General features: G+C 42.8%; 1 protein-coding gene across 5 annotated transcripts in view; it reads left to right on the top strand.

Annotated features, from left to right (window-relative positions):
- The window catches only part of LOC127008762 (myotubularin-related protein 4-like), a 35,800-nt gene that overhangs the window by 8,384 nt on the left and 12,219 nt on the right, over nucleotides 1-15,197 (top strand). For 2 of the 5 annotated variants that reach the window (XM_050881128.1, XM_050881132.1), the window contains exons 3-15: nucleotides 693-955; nucleotides 2,999-3,206; nucleotides 3,688-3,866; nucleotides 4,006-4,270; nucleotides 4,747-4,937; nucleotides 5,502-5,697; nucleotides 5,825-6,010; nucleotides 6,356-6,646; nucleotides 7,081-7,214; nucleotides 7,692-8,666; nucleotides 9,209-9,320; nucleotides 9,817-9,927; nucleotides 10,338-10,543. In XM_050881128.1, the coding sequence (XP_050737085.1) occupies nucleotides 693-955; nucleotides 2,999-3,206; nucleotides 3,688-3,866; nucleotides 4,006-4,270; nucleotides 4,747-4,937; nucleotides 5,502-5,697; nucleotides 5,825-6,010; nucleotides 6,356-6,646; nucleotides 7,081-7,214; nucleotides 7,692-8,666; nucleotides 9,209-9,320; nucleotides 9,817-9,927; nucleotides 10,338-10,543 (3,317 nt within the window). Of the gene's footprint in view, nucleotides 1-692; nucleotides 956-2,998; nucleotides 3,207-3,687; nucleotides 3,867-4,005; nucleotides 4,271-4,746; nucleotides 4,938-5,501; nucleotides 5,698-5,824; nucleotides 6,011-6,355; nucleotides 6,647-7,080; nucleotides 7,215-7,691; nucleotides 8,667-9,208; nucleotides 9,321-9,816; nucleotides 9,928-10,337; nucleotides 10,544-12,702; nucleotides 12,746-15,197 lie in introns of all 5 variants that reach the window. The other 3 variants (XM_050881130.1, XM_050881131.1, XM_050881129.1) reach the window with 3 other exon arrangements.

A 15,197-nucleotide genomic window follows, 5' to 3' on the forward strand; every position in this document is an offset into this window, starting at 1 on the left:
AGGAAGGACTCCAGGATAGTTACATTGACAAACCAGATGTACAAATCCTCATAATCTTTTCTTGGTCATCAATCATTTACTAACTTTCTCTTTCTCACACTTGATTCAGTATTCTCTCACACACACCTTCCTGGACTTTCTCACATCTACATGACGCTCCCAGACTTCCCTTGATACTAGCAGCCCAGAACTCTTCCCAAAACAAATCTACATACATATATAAATATACATCTGTTCTTATTTTCGTATTCCTCCTTACAATACTTTCTCCCATATACATCAAACACTGTCTCATCCCTCCCCAGGTCTTAGCCGCCCAGGACTCTTACCCAAAACAAATCTACATACATACATAAATACATATATGTTCTTATTTTCGTATTCCTCCTTACAATACTTTCTCCCATATACATCAAACACTGTCTCATCACTCCCCAGGTCTTAGCCTCACAGGACTTGTACCCAAAACAAATCTACATACATACATAAATACATATCTGTTCTTATTTTCGTATTCCTCCTTACAATACTTTCTCCTGTATACGTCAAGCACTGTCTCGTCCCTCCCCAGGTCTTAGCAGCCCAGGACTCTTACCCAAAACAACATACATAAATAAATATCTGTTCTCTCCTTATTGCTCCTTACAATACTTTCTCTCATATACATCAAACACTGTCTCGTTCCTCCCCAGGTCTTAGCCGCCCAGGACTCGTACCCAAAACAAATCTGCCAGTTTGACGAACCCTCGCTGTCCATCCCCTTCATCCCTCTGAGCGGGGAGTACGCCCAGTTCGTGGGGCGCACCTCCGAGGGACTGATCGCCCACTCCAACTACCGTGTGTTCCTCCAGCAGCGCGATGCCACCTACCACATCCCACTGGGCGTCATCGAGGTGGTGGAGTGTCGGGAAATATTCTTCCTCTACCTCCTCTGTAAAGACACCAAGTCATACAAGTGAGTGAAACATTGGTGGAGTTTGCTATAGTGTAACCTAACCTGGCCTATCTCAACCTACATATGTATTACCTGTTTCCCTTCTTCGGTGTAAAGTAACTTCCTGTAAGAGTTCCACAAGCAAGGGAATTGTTTCTTCTCAGGTATAGAGTAACCTAACTTTGCCTATCTCAACCTATATGTAAATTAACCTCCCTCAAAAGAAAGGTGTTATTAATATTCTTGTCATGTATAGAGTAACCTAACGTTGCCTATCTTAACCTCTATGTAAATTAATCTCCCTCAAAAGAAAGGTGTTATTAATATTATTCTTTTGTCGGGCATAGCGTAACCTAACCTGGCCTATCTTAAACTACATATGCATTAACTAGAGAAAGTAATGTGGGTGGATTTTACCTACATACATTTCTTTGGCTTGTATGAGACTTAATTGATCAAGTGGCTTCTATATTAAGTGAAAGGAACCTGACCCACTTTTCCTCATTTCCTCTTCATCCTCTAATAGTAAGTAATATTGGGGGATTTTTCAACATATATATCTTCCTCACTGATCTAATATTCCCCTCTTCCTATGTGTCTATGGCTTAAGTAAGAGGAATTTAAGTCACACATCCTTAGAACCAGACATCCTCCTCCTTTTCCCTTTCATCTTGTAATATAAAGTAATGTGGGTGGATTTTTCAACATATATATCTTCCTCACTGATCCAATATTCCCCTCTTCCTATGTGTCTATGGCTTAAGTAAGAGGAATTTAAGTCACACATCCCTAGAACCAGACATCCTCCTCCTTTTCCCTTTCATCTTAAAATAGAAAGTAATATGGATAGACATTTTCAATATATATATCTTCCTCACTGATCTAATATCCCCCTCTTCCTATATTTCTATGGCTGAGTAAGAGGGTAAATGTCATATATCCCTAGAACCACACCTCTTCCTCCTTTTCCCTTTCATCTTGTAATATAAAGTAATGTGGGTAGACTTTTCAACATATATAAATCTTCCTCACTGATCTAATATCCCCCTCTTCCTATGTTTCTATGGCTGGGTAAAGGTCACACACATCCCTAGAACCACATTTTTTACCCTCTCATGGACTGGCCAAACTTGATCGACGTGTTTTGCTTTGTGGAATGTGAGGAATGTGAAAGCTGAACCTGAATGGTGTGTGTGTGTGTGTGTGTGTGTGTGTGATTATTGTTGTTATTTTTATGATACAGTAAGTTTTTTTTGTGAATTATTTGTGGTTTTCAGTTTTTATTGCTTCTATATTTTTCTTTACTTCATTTTTGTTGTTTTCTTTTCTCTTTATCAACCTTATTACTGTTTTTTTTTTTTTTCCTCTTTCATTCACTCTTGCATTTTCTTCCTTTGTTTTTTTGTGAATTATTTGTGGTTTTCAGTTTTTATTGCCTCTGTATTTTTCTTTACTTCATTTTTGTGGTTTTCTTTGTTATTCTCTATTCTCATTATTTACCTCTACCATTTTATTTCTTTTCACTCACTTTTACTGAACATCCTTAACTTTCCTTCTTGCTTGTCTGTCTCTATTTACTTCCTTTCCTTATCTCAAACTTATCCTCATTCACTTGTTACTTACCTGTCTTATTAGTGTCATATTGGTGTACTCATTCTTCCCTGTGTTGTGGCGGTCAAGTGAGAATGAGGACTTAGTGAAGGCGATCTTTGAGGCATGTTAGTTATTTCTCTTTCACAGGCATATGCTGTCTTGCTTACTGCCATACTCTTTGCTCTCTATTACGTTACCTGCTTGTGTTTCCCAGGTGTTGATTTCCTTGCTTACTTGTGTCCTCTACCCCCTGTAACCTCACATTGTCTCAGGTGTTCAGTCCCTGTTATCTTACCTGCTTGTGTTTCCCAGGTGCTGATTTCCTTGCTTACTTGTGTCCTCTCCTCCTCCCAACCTCACATTGTCTCTCAGGTGTACGTTCTCTGTTATCTTACCTCCTTGTCTTTCCCAGGTGTTGATTTCCTTGCTTACTAGTGTCCTCTCCTCCTAACCTCACATTGTCTCTCTCAGGTGTACGTTCCCTACCACTGAACAATGTGCAGAGTGGCAGAGGCGTCTCACCAAGGCTCTGTCCCTCCCCCAACGACTGGAAAATGTCTTTGCCTTCGCCTTCTATATGTGGAACATGGAAGAGTCTCGGGAGCTCCACAATGCCCTCATTGAACCGGAAGGACAGCAGTCGTATGCGATGCGGGCTGAAAAGATGTTTGACGAGGAGGTGAGTGTCCTGATGGGGTGTTGTTGTGTTGAAAGGCTTTCATTAGTATGGTTTATAAGAAGGGTCATGTCTGTCCTTGTCTCTCTCCTCAACAGTACAGTAAGATCTTGCTTCTAATGGGTAATAGGAAAAATAAAACACTCATTAGGTATTGAATGAAGGTGGAAGGAGAGAGTTAATGGGATTTTTCCAACCCAAAGATGGAATTGATAACCTTTCACTAGTATGGATTATTATAAGAGTCACGTCTGTCCCTGTCTCGCTCCTTAACAGTACAGTAAGATCTTGCTTCTAATGAGTAATAGGTACAAAAAACACTCCTTAGATGTGAATTTGTTAGATGCAAATACGTAAACTTGCTAGTAAAATTATAATACGTAAAAAATATTGCGTGTGAGGTGTAAGGGGAGGATGGATGGCACATTACATACAAGACCTTAGTGTATCATCCTCCTTCACCTTCCTTATGATTCATTTTCAGGTACGACGGCTTGGCTTTGATCTGGGTGGGGCGTGGCGGATCTCCATGGCAAACATCGACTACCAGCTCTGTCCCACGTACCCCAAGAAGCTCGTGGTCCCGGCATCCATCAACGACAATGTGTTAGACTTTGTGGCGCGGTTCAGGGCGGCGCGAAGGATCCCAGCGGTGGTGTGGAGGTAAGGGAGACATTTGTTTACTTACAGCCTGAAGGGAGAGAAATGGCAGAGGGTTGGAATCAGTCTGCAAATCAGGAAAATAAATCTGTCTGTGCATTGGGCATCTGCAAATTGGAAATGTCTTGCTTCTCACCCCCAGGCACTCAAACGGAGCCGTCATCGCGCGGTGTAGCCAGCCTGAGGTCGGGTGGTTGGGGTGGCGATCAAGCGAGGACGAGGACTTAGTAAAGGCCGTCTCTGAGGCATGTGCGTATGACAGCCCCATCTCCTCATCCAATGGCATAGCCACCGCAGCCGCCCAACTGCTGCCGCCCAGTGACAGCGATAAGGAGGCTGTCACTCCATCGTCTGACATCCCTTCCCTCTGTGATCTGCCGGAAGCGAAGGCCCAGGCAGACATTAAGGTAGGTGTCTTTTTTTTACCTCTTTGTTTTTGAGGTGGTGATTGTTTGATGTGAGAGAATTGGTAGTTTACAGTCCTTGGTTGGTTATAAAAGGTGCACTGCTTTGTTTTTTTCCATTCTTCTCTGTTTTTTTATGTAATGTTTGTTTAGTTCAGTTTTTAGTCTTTGGTCAATCCTGAAAAGTTATAGAATTTGTCCTGTGTAAGTTTTGTTTTTTGCCATCAGAATAAAAGGCAGATTTAGATTTCCTAGGTCTTAATTTTTTGTGGCATCTGTTAGCCATGAGTGAACCTGTAGCCTTAAGTCCTTGTCTGTCCTTGTCATGTATAAGTTTGTTTTTTGCCATCAGAATAAACTGCAGAGCTTTTCCTATAGCTTTCCTAGGTCTTAATTTTTGTGGCATCTGTTAGCCATGAGTGAACCTGCAGCCTAATGTCCTTGGCCCACTTTCTCACAATTTTGTTTCGTCTCCGCAGAAAGTCTTGATCGTCGACGCCAGGTCCTATGCCACAGCCGTCGCCAACCGGGCCCGAGGTGGAGGGTGCGAGTGCCCAGAGTACTACCCTCAGTGCGAGATCCAGTTCATGAACCTCGCCAACATCCACACCATCCGCAAGTCTCACCACGGACTGCGCCAGCTGGCATCCTCCTCACCAGACATCCCCAAGTAAGCTGATAACAAAATGCATTGGATGTTAGTGAGTTTTCAAAGGTTCCCAGGCACCTCTTGTAGTTAGCCTTCCTATATATTTGTGAATCCTTTCCTTTCCTTACCTTCCTTCCTTCCTTCGTTCCTTCCTTCTTTCGTTCCTTCCTTCCTTCGTTCCTTCCTTCCTTCCTTCCTTCCTTGTTAGTGATTTTTCAAAGGTTCCCAGACACCTCTTGTAGTTAGTCTCCTTATATATTTGTGAATCCCTTCCTTTCCTTTCCTTTCTTCCTTCCTTTTCCATCTCCCTTCCTTTCTTCCTAACTTGATTCTTCCCTTTCCTTTGTATCATTGTGTATTTACTCGCATCATTGGATCTTGGTGCAATATATAGCCTTGAATTCAATCTTCAGGCCACGTGAATGTAATATTTATACAGTAATCTGGCATCTAATACTTTGGAAATCTCAGCAGTTTGGAATTTTCAGCCCAGAGTCAATTATAACTTTTTTGGGGTGACATCAAGAAAATTTAAGAGAAAAAATTGAAAAGTAACTTCTCTCTAACTCAACTTTGCCTCCTTAGCTGGCTGTCGTTGCTGGAGAACTCTCGGTGGCTTGGACATCTCTCGGGGCTGTTCAAGGCTGCCGTAACGATAGTGCAAGCGGTGGAGAGGGAGGCAAGGCCCGTCCTCGTCCATTGCTCCGATGGGTGGGACCGAACACCCCAACTGACGGCTCTCTCTCAGCTCCTCCTTGACCCTTACTACAGGACGATACATGTGAGTACAGGTTTTCCTCGTGAAATTAACTTAGTCGGAGAGTAATGGCAAAACATATTATAGGGATGAGAAAAAAATATATAACCTGGTACAGTCGTAAATTCATAAACGGCTCGCCTCCCAACAGGGTTTCGTGGTGCTTATTGAACGTGAGTGGGTAGAGTTCGGCCACAAGTTCAGTGACCGCTGTGGGATTGGCCGTTGCTGCGAGGACGTCAACGAGAGGTGTCCGGTGTTTCTGCAGTGGCTAGATTGTGTGCACCACCTTCTCTACTGGTATCCAACGGCATTCCAGTTCAATCAGGCCTTTCTGGTGAGTGACGAGGCTCTTCCTTGCATGTAAATAAACAATGCAATGGAGTAAGTTAATTTTGCTGTTTGCAGTTTACCGTTGATGGGGTTTTGAAAGGATAAAGAAGAGTGTTGAGTTAATGAGTCCATGAAGAATGGGAAAAAAGAAATGTAATATATACTCTTAAGGTTTGTTTTTGCTTTCATATATATAAACAATGCAGTGTAGTAGTAGGTGTATTTTAAAGGAAAAGAGAAGATTGCTGAATGAAGGAAGAGTGAAAAAAAGAAGAAATGGGTGTAGTGATCATTTTTAAGGTTTAGATTATCACTCTTCTTAACCCCATCTATGTGTTCGTCATTCCAGGTCAAGCTAGCGCAGCATGTGTACAGCAACCTCTTTGGCACCTTCCTGTGTAACTCCTCCCAAGAGCGCGTTCAGGCGGACATTGGCGACCGGTCCTACTCCGTCTGGGCCTTTCTCAAAGTGAACAGCCAGCGCTACACCAACTACCTCTACGTCCCCACCCAGCAGGTCCTCTACCCCTCGTGCCACGTCAAGGACCTCCGCCTGTGGACCTCGGTGTACATGCCGGAGATGGGGGAGGTGACGGCCGATACCACCACCAGCGCCCACCCCAGCGTTGACGATGATGAGGTGAGTCCAGCCATGACCAGGATCAGCACATTCATTCTTTAGGAACATACACAGGAGGGCATATCACCTTGCCCACCCTATAACACTAGTACCTGAATGATATATGAAAACTTTTATTTTGGACAGAAGTTGAAGGTCTTCCAAGAAGGACAGTAATTATTTTTGACAAGTTGAAGGTCTTCCAATAAAGAACTGGAATTAGCTAGGTCATATCATGTGTAGAATTGATAACAGATGAACAAGTAGAAGGTTTAAGATATTCCGATGATGACTGAATAAGAGCTGGACTATAGGTTATATATAAATAGCATGTGTTGAACTAATATATAATAGATTAACAACTAAAGAAGAAGGTATTTTAGAAGAACCTGGTAAAGGACTCCTTTCTACATCATCTCCATTCCTTAACTCACTCTGATGTTATGATGTTCCAGGATGAAGAGGAGGAGATTGCCAGCTCTGGAGGGGAGTTAGTCAAGACCAAGTCCTATGATGACCTCCTGGCTGGCACGTCTCCGCCCCCACACCAACCCTTGCGGCGCTCCTCGGACCCTAACATTAGAGAAAGGTGAGGAAACTAGCAGAGATAACGTACCTTTGCTGTCCCTTGTTAGCTTGTATTCCTATAACTACAAACATGAAAGAAGGTATGAAAGTATAGATGAAAAGCACCAGGTATCCAAGACTATATGTAATTGTTTATATGTGAAGGTAGTTAGTCGAAAAGTCATTATTTCTCTGTGTATTTCCTACTATGTGTTGGCATATATGTAAAGAAAGTTGTTCAGAAAATTATCCTTATTCCTGTTTCTTCTTCCTATTATTTTCTGGCTTATGTGTGATGGAAATTGGTCAGAAGGTCATTATTTCTCTGTTTCCTTCCCACTGTGTGCTAGCTTATATGTGAATTAAGTTGATCAGAAAGTAAAGCATGAAAGAAAGGTGTGAAAGTATAGAACAAAAGCAGGTATCCAAGACTCTATGTAGTAGTTCATATGTGAAGGAAGTTAGTTAAAAAGTAATTATTTCCTGTTTCTCCTTCCAGCGGCCCCAACATGGCGATGCTCAACTCGGCCCTCGGCGCAGAGCTGGGCAACGAGGAATCAGAAACAGCTGCCGAGAACGCAAGCGAGGACGCGGCAAGTGAGGACTTTGACGCTTATGAGGACTCCACCAGTGAGCCTATAGGAGAGCGCCAGAACGATGAGTCCGAGTCGTTAACACTGTGCGAACCATCTGTCTTGGAGTCTGAAATCCACAGGTGTGTGAGTGTGGTGCAAAACGAGCCCTGTGATATCGGTGTGGAGAGTGGCGAGGAGGCAAGTGAGTTGCTGGGACAGGAGTGCGTGGAGCTGCAGGAGAAGTGCATCATTAAGGTGACGGACTCCAAGAGAGACACGAACGCTGACCGCCTCTACGCACGGAAAGGCGCAAGCGGTGAACGGCAGTTTAAGTCCCTGGCCGAGCAATCCATAGAGGGCTCCACAGACACCCTAGTGGCGGAGATCGGCATCATAGCCACTGAGGAAAAAGTGTACCAGAACAGGGAGGGCGAGAACGTTCCCATGTTGAACCGGGACGCGGGACAGAACAGCTCTAAGTCCATCTTGCAGGGGAAGTGTTGTCCTTTTATGAACGGCGCCGTGGGGGAGGAGAACGAGGTGTGCGTGCCCGCCAACAACCGCAAGGGGCAGAAGCAGTCCGTGTCCTCCAATCCTGAGAGCTCCACCGAGGACAGAACCGAGAAGAGAACTGTGAACGGGATCTCCAACATGAGCTCCGTCATGCACAGCGTCGCGGCATCCGGCTGCAACATTTGTCTCCAGAGCAAGAAGCTGCTGGACGAGACGAGCACCGGGGACTCATGGCGCAGCGCGGGGCTCATGAACGAAGGGTCTGTTGGGGGCGGGACTGGGCGGGGCGTCACCACAGGACCAGGCAGTCGGGTGTCCCTGTACTCCACCCCAATGCACTCCCGGACACCATCCTCCTGCATACCTTCAACCCCGTGTGAAGACAGGTAAGGCTCCCTACTCTTGTCACTCCAGTGTGAAGGGCTGTAGGAGTGTGGTATTACGGGATTCGTTTTTTGCCATCAGAATAAACTCCTATAGCTTTTGCTTGGTCTTAATTTTTTGTAGCATCTGTTAGCTATGAGTGAATCTACACCCTTAACTCCTTGGTCCATTCTAGAAAGCTTTAGATGAGAGAGAAAGTACAGGGAGAGTAAGGTGTTGTTGGTAAAGAGTTCGATTTGGGAAAGTGAAGAGTGGGTGAGGATGGGGGAAGGTTGGTTTAGAGACAGTCAGCCATCAAATAATATATCCTAGTCTTCATAAGCACCATAGATCCCATAGATTGACTGTGAAATTAAGATACTGAACCACGCATAACACACTATCGCATATGCCCTCACAATCTGGTAGCAGGTGTGATTGTTTATGTCAATGCTAATACAAACTACCTAATAAAAACATTGGATAAGTCTCGTAGATGGACTGTGAAATCAAAACATGGACGTCTAACACATTATAGGTTTTAATAGGAGTCTTTACTGTTCAGGTTTGGTGGGGGTGACAGCAGCAGAGGCAACAACTACGCCACCATAGACGGGCTGCATAATGTTAGTGATGAGGTGACCAAGAGGCTGCATCAGATTATTTTGACGCACCAGGTAAGAGAAAAAGTCTATATTTACTGTCTTTTTATGATGGACTTTACACTGACACACAAGTTCAGCAGCACAGTGTAACATGGCTAATTTTGTCCTAGTACTTACCGCCTTCTATTCATGATAAACTTTCCTTTGACATGAGTTCAGGGGCAGTGTAACATGGCAAATTTTGTCCTAGTACTTATTACCTGCTATTCATGATAAACTCTCCTTTGACATGAATTCAGGGGCAGTGTAACATGGCTAATTTTGTCCTAGTATTTATTGCCTTCTTTTCATGATAAACTTTCCTTTGACATGAATTCAGGGGCAGTGTAACATGTTGAATTTTATCCTATTTATTACATTCTTTTCGTTACAAACTTTACACTAGCACACAAGTTCAGCGGCACAGTATAACATGGGTAACTGTCCCATTCAGTATTTATCATCATATTTTCCTGCTAAACTTTACGCTGACACAAGGCACAGTCTAACGTGGTTCATTTTGTTTCAGTCTGAAAAAGAATCTCTAAAGAGAGACTTGCAGGCCACCAGACAAGCGCTCTACAACCAGATTCAACACAACCGCTGCCACACCCACCACCACGACGGCACCGAAGACCAGGTGAGTGCCGGGGAGAGGGGAAATAGGGCTTGTTTGATGAAATAATAGAGAAATGAATGCACTTACAAGGCACTGAATAGAAAGGGTAAACTCACCACCAAAAGAGAATGGGATCTTAGGTACTGCCATAAGCACTCTCTTCTATGTCAAAAGATGTCAAGTTCATGCTCTGTTAGTGAATAGAGCAGGTAGAGAAGGCAGGTTTATCCACCTTCTGCAACCCTAGTGTGGCATACCGTGTTTAGAAATGGAGTCTTCCCAATACTCACTTTTGGCCAGGTTATCCTTTCTATTCTCAATGCCTCATATGTCTTAGGAAACAATCTCAAGGCGTGTGTGTATAGAAAATTGAAACGAGACTATCCTTCTGGTTTCCATGTATATCACAGGCCATACATCTTCCCCTTCAGATGTCCCTGCCCGAGAGTGTTGGCTCCGGCTCTGGAGGCTCTGTGGGTCAGGAGTCTGGGGTGTCAGACACTTCCTGGGAGGCTGTGGAGGAGGGTGAGGCCCGGCCAACGCTGTGGGTGCCCGACCATGCGGTGGACGCCTGCACGGGATGTAACACGCAGTTCTGGATAGGCCGGCGAAAGCACCACTGCAGGTTAGTTGCCAGGTGAAGAAACTCGTGTTTTTCTTTGTAATCTTAAGGCATAGTTGTACCTGTAGCAGTCAGTATTGAATAGTAGACTTGTATGCCTTGGATAAGTCCCGTAGATTGACTAAAATTAAGATATTAAAGTACATATAGTAGATTTGTATGCCTTGGATAAGTCCCGTAGAGTGACTAAAATGAAGATATTGAAGTATGTACAGTAGACTTATATGCCTTGGATAAGTCCCGTAGATTGACTAAGATACTGAAGTACGTATAACACTTAAACACACTATAGAGTATACCCTCACAAACTGGTAGCAGGTGTGGTGGTCTTCTATGGTGATGATAATACAGGTGTCTAATAGTAAAACATTGGATAAGCCCCATAGATTGACTGTGAAATTAAGATACTGAAGTACGCATAACACACTATCGATTATGCCCTCACAGTCTGGTAGCAGGTGTGGTGGTCTATATTGTTAATGCTAATACAAGCTACCGGATAAAAAACATTGGATAAGTCTCATAGATTAACTGTGAAACCAAGAAGTATAACACACTATAGGTTTTAAACTCACAATCTCATAGCAAATTTGGTGGTCTCTGCTCATGCTAATACAACTGCCTAATAGTATAACACTCCATTCAGTAATAACAGCACTATGCATGCAAACACTTGGTGGCTGACCCTCACACACCACTGACAAACACCTTAGCAAACTGGATTCTGAGATGGCCTTTGAAACTGAACTCGGGAATGTACCTTTCTCTCTGTTTTGCAATCCTATGAACACTTGATTCTGGCACACTGAAAACGACCCATGAATATTTTGCCCAATTTAAAGGTTCTTGCTTGTGCATCTTTATCAACTTGCCGCTTAATCTTTTTCTTGGCTAAACACTCCTGGACAATGATACCTCCCAGACCTTTATATCTGTGTGTGTATCTGACAGCACAACACTTGATTCTGGCACGGTGAAAACAACAACCCATGGATATTTTGCCCAATTTAAAGGTTCTTGCTTGTGCTTCATTATCAACTTGTCACGTAAGCTTTTTCCAGGCTAAGCACTCCCAGACCCCTATATCTATGTGTGTAGTTGAGGCAAACACTATTGAAAGCTTTAGTTTGAGGTTAGATGTACTTATGGAGGGGAAGGAACTTGAGTGAATAACTAACTCTCCGGAACTATGATGTTTAGACTGTATGACCTCTTGTAGTATTTGTGACCTTGGGAAGTGTCAGGAATCTCCATGACAAGCTAATGTAGGTCTCTTCTCTTGCTTCCCTATACTACCTGCTTGCCTTTCTTCCTTCACCTGTATGGCTGTTCACACACTTATGACAGAGCATATATTAGCACTGTTAAGGGCATTGTAGGGTTGTATATCACTGGCTAAAGAGATTTCTGTGCTTCCCTATACTCTTACCTGCTTATTTTACTTTCTTCTCATGTATGGCTGTTCACACTCATTCATAAGGATGTCTGTTAGCAGTGTGACAGGCATTACAAGGTTGCATATATCTTAAGTGTGATACGCTACTCTACAATTGATTTTAACACTGCCAAGAAACTACTGTGGTTCCCTACACTTTTATTTGCTTACCTCACTTATTTCACATTCATTCATTGGAGCATTTACTAGCAGTGTGAAAGGCATGATAGGGTTACATATGACAATAGATATCAAGTTTCATGGACTAGTTATATATCAAAACAAATCTAGTCGCCTTGTATTTTCTATTACTTTATATACTCACAGTGTTGGATATTATAGACCAAAGAAATCTAGGGTCAGGTTTTGTAGATTATTGAAATATCGAAACAGATCTATTCCCCTTGCATTTTCTATTACTTTCCTCGGCAGTATTTGGGTGCATGCTTGACCTTACTTAATTCTGGGCAGGTGTTGAGAGTCTTGTTAATTGAAAATGGATGTTGGTAATTAATTCTATCTTCAAAAATGATAAATAATGAAGTGAAAATATTTGCTTGATGAGTGATTTTCTAACTCCATACTGTTATTGTTTATAGTCATGCATTTATTTGAAGTTTTCAAAGTGTTTTGTTTCTTCCATATATAAAGAGAGCTTTGGCTTGTAGGTGTTATTGTTTTATCTTAGTTCCTCATCATTTTATAAGTTATTGAATGCTTCTTTTTGTCGGTGGGTCAGCGGATCATCTTGCTCAAGCGTCCAACCACTCAACCAGGCAGAGGTAGAGCATCCGGAGTCTGTATCCTTGTGTACTAATGTCACTCTCGGCTTCCCTGCCATCCGTACTAACTCCTGTGTGGACTCCCTGAACCAGCTGATCACTGAACCCACTCACTCAGTACCCAGAGCCTTGGAATAGGTGAGCTTAGGCAACTTGAACACAGGCACCATGTTGTTAGCAAATATCCAAGCGAAATTCAAATTGGCGTGGATATAATAATGTTTTTTGTGCTGTAGGTGTCGTCAGGATCTCAGAATACCTTGAGCATGAAAATAGTGATTGGGTTATAGTTAGGTAAAGTTAAGGGTCTCTTCAAGCACACGACAGCCAGCGACTCATGGTATACATTTTTGGGTCAAGATGTATGGTAATTGTTTGTGGTTTTGATCGGTTTGGTTAGGTTAAGTTTATGGTATCTTCAAACACATGATAGCCAGCAACTTAGGGTGTAAATCAACAAAGAATGACCTCACTTTGTTGCATAGAAAGTCTCATTGGTAAGGAAGCATATATGAAATTTCTGAGTCAAGACCTATACAGTAGTAGCTGTTTTGGGTTTTGTTAGGGTATGTTAGGTTAAGTTTAGGGTATCTTCAAACACATGATAGCCAGCGACTTATGGCACATATCAACAAAGAATGACCTCACTTTGTTGTATAGAAAGTCTCATTAGTAAGGAAGCATATAAGAAATTTTTGAGTCAAGACCTTTAGTAACTGTTTTGGGTTTTGTTAGGGTATGTTAGGTTAAGTTTGGGGTATCTTAAAACACATGATGGCCAGCGACTTATGGCATATATCAGCAAAGAATGACCTCACTTTGTTGTATAGAAAGTCCCATTAGTAAGGAAGCATATATGAAATTTCCGAGTCAAGACCTATAGTAACTGTTTTGGGTTTTGTTAGGTTAGGTTTAGAGAATTTTCATCATCAGTTTGAATGTCACTCAGCTCTTTTGCTAACAACTTGCCGCCTATGATCATGTCTGCCAAACTTTCCTATTCTGCGGCTCTCCCAGTACCTATAGTCTTGTAGCTTGTAAATAACACAATACGAAGAATGCCAAAAAAAAAAAACTAGACCTTGACAAATAGAAAATATGTACAGATTTTTGGCACAGATTAAGTAGTTAGGAAGTATATTTAACCTTGATCTCATTGTACATTAACTCCGATAGTTGCTTGATTGACCTGATAGTGTATTGCAACGTCATTCAGTTTGGTTTGAAGGTAATTGTTGCAAGTTCTGAGGCAACGATTAACATGGTTTGGGGTCATGGCATGCTTGTACTAATGGGGGTGACTCTGCCCTTTGCTTTCGATTTCCACTCCCTCATTCTCATTATAACGCACCACTGAGTGAGTAATGCGCCTATGTAACGCCTTGGCACCTCTGTTCCTCCTTGTAGCCTTGAAGTTAACCCAGTAGTGCATTGTTGCCTTATAGTAATGGTAAGTATAGTAACATAAAAGGCTGAAGAAAATAAGGATGCTAATGGCACTTGTCTCAACACATATAAAGGGTTCCCATGATAAGAATGACATGCTATGGTTCCTTGTTACCAGTCCAGGAACACCAGACCTTTGACAACACAGCAACTCTCCATGCAACACACCCTTGGGGAGTTTTTGTTTTGCTTCATTTGCTAGTTGTTGTTGTAGGTACACCAACTGGGCTCTGATAACCATGCTTTCTGTACCTCACCATGTGGATACTGACGTGCATTTGTAACTATGTGGATATCAGTCAAAATTTCAATGATTAAATATGTATTGCCAGGCCTAGCGTGGCATCAGATTCATTGACGTGTGTGCTCAGAAGCTGGCAATGTTGTTATGTTCTCCTCCAGAGTATGAGTCAAAAGAACTCTCAAGAAATTTGTAGCTGTTGCTGTTATGACGGAAGGTAAGAAGCCAGACTGTTGGTAGGTGTTCTAAAGCTTGGTTCATCAGAGGCCTTTCCCAGACAAGTACTATAGATGCTCTTAGACTGGCTTCACTTATTTACTTCCACAAACTGAGAATACGAGAAAAGTTCTTGATGGCATGTAATGGTGTAGCCTACTGTTTGCTAAAGCATGGCATCTATGAGAGTAATTCAAAAGAAAAGTGAACTGAGAAAGCTTGCAAACATGCCTTGCAGCCACAGTAACTGTAGCACTGGTGTCTGTAGTGTTTATAAGAAGGGTAAAGAACCTGCAGAGAAGGAGCATAGTGCAACACTTTTGTAGCTCTTGTATACAGACAAAAAGGTGTGTGGGGAGGGTCAGTCCTGTCCCTTACCCTGCACAAGGCACAATCCTGCTCCTGTCCTGTGTGTGGGGAGGGTCAGTCCTGTCCCTTACCCTGCACAAGGCACACTGTTGCTCCTGTCCTGTGTGTGGGGAGGGTCAGTCCTGTCCCTTACCCTGCACAAGGTACATTGTTGCTCCTGTCCTGACTCCTGTGTTGTGG

This window comes from Eriocheir sinensis, chromosome 38 (genome assembly GCF_024679095.1).
Source record: "Eriocheir sinensis breed Jianghai 21 chromosome 38, ASM2467909v1, whole genome shotgun sequence".
In the NCBI taxonomy this organism is placed as follows: Eukaryota; Metazoa; Arthropoda; class Malacostraca; order Decapoda; family Varunidae; genus Eriocheir; species Eriocheir sinensis.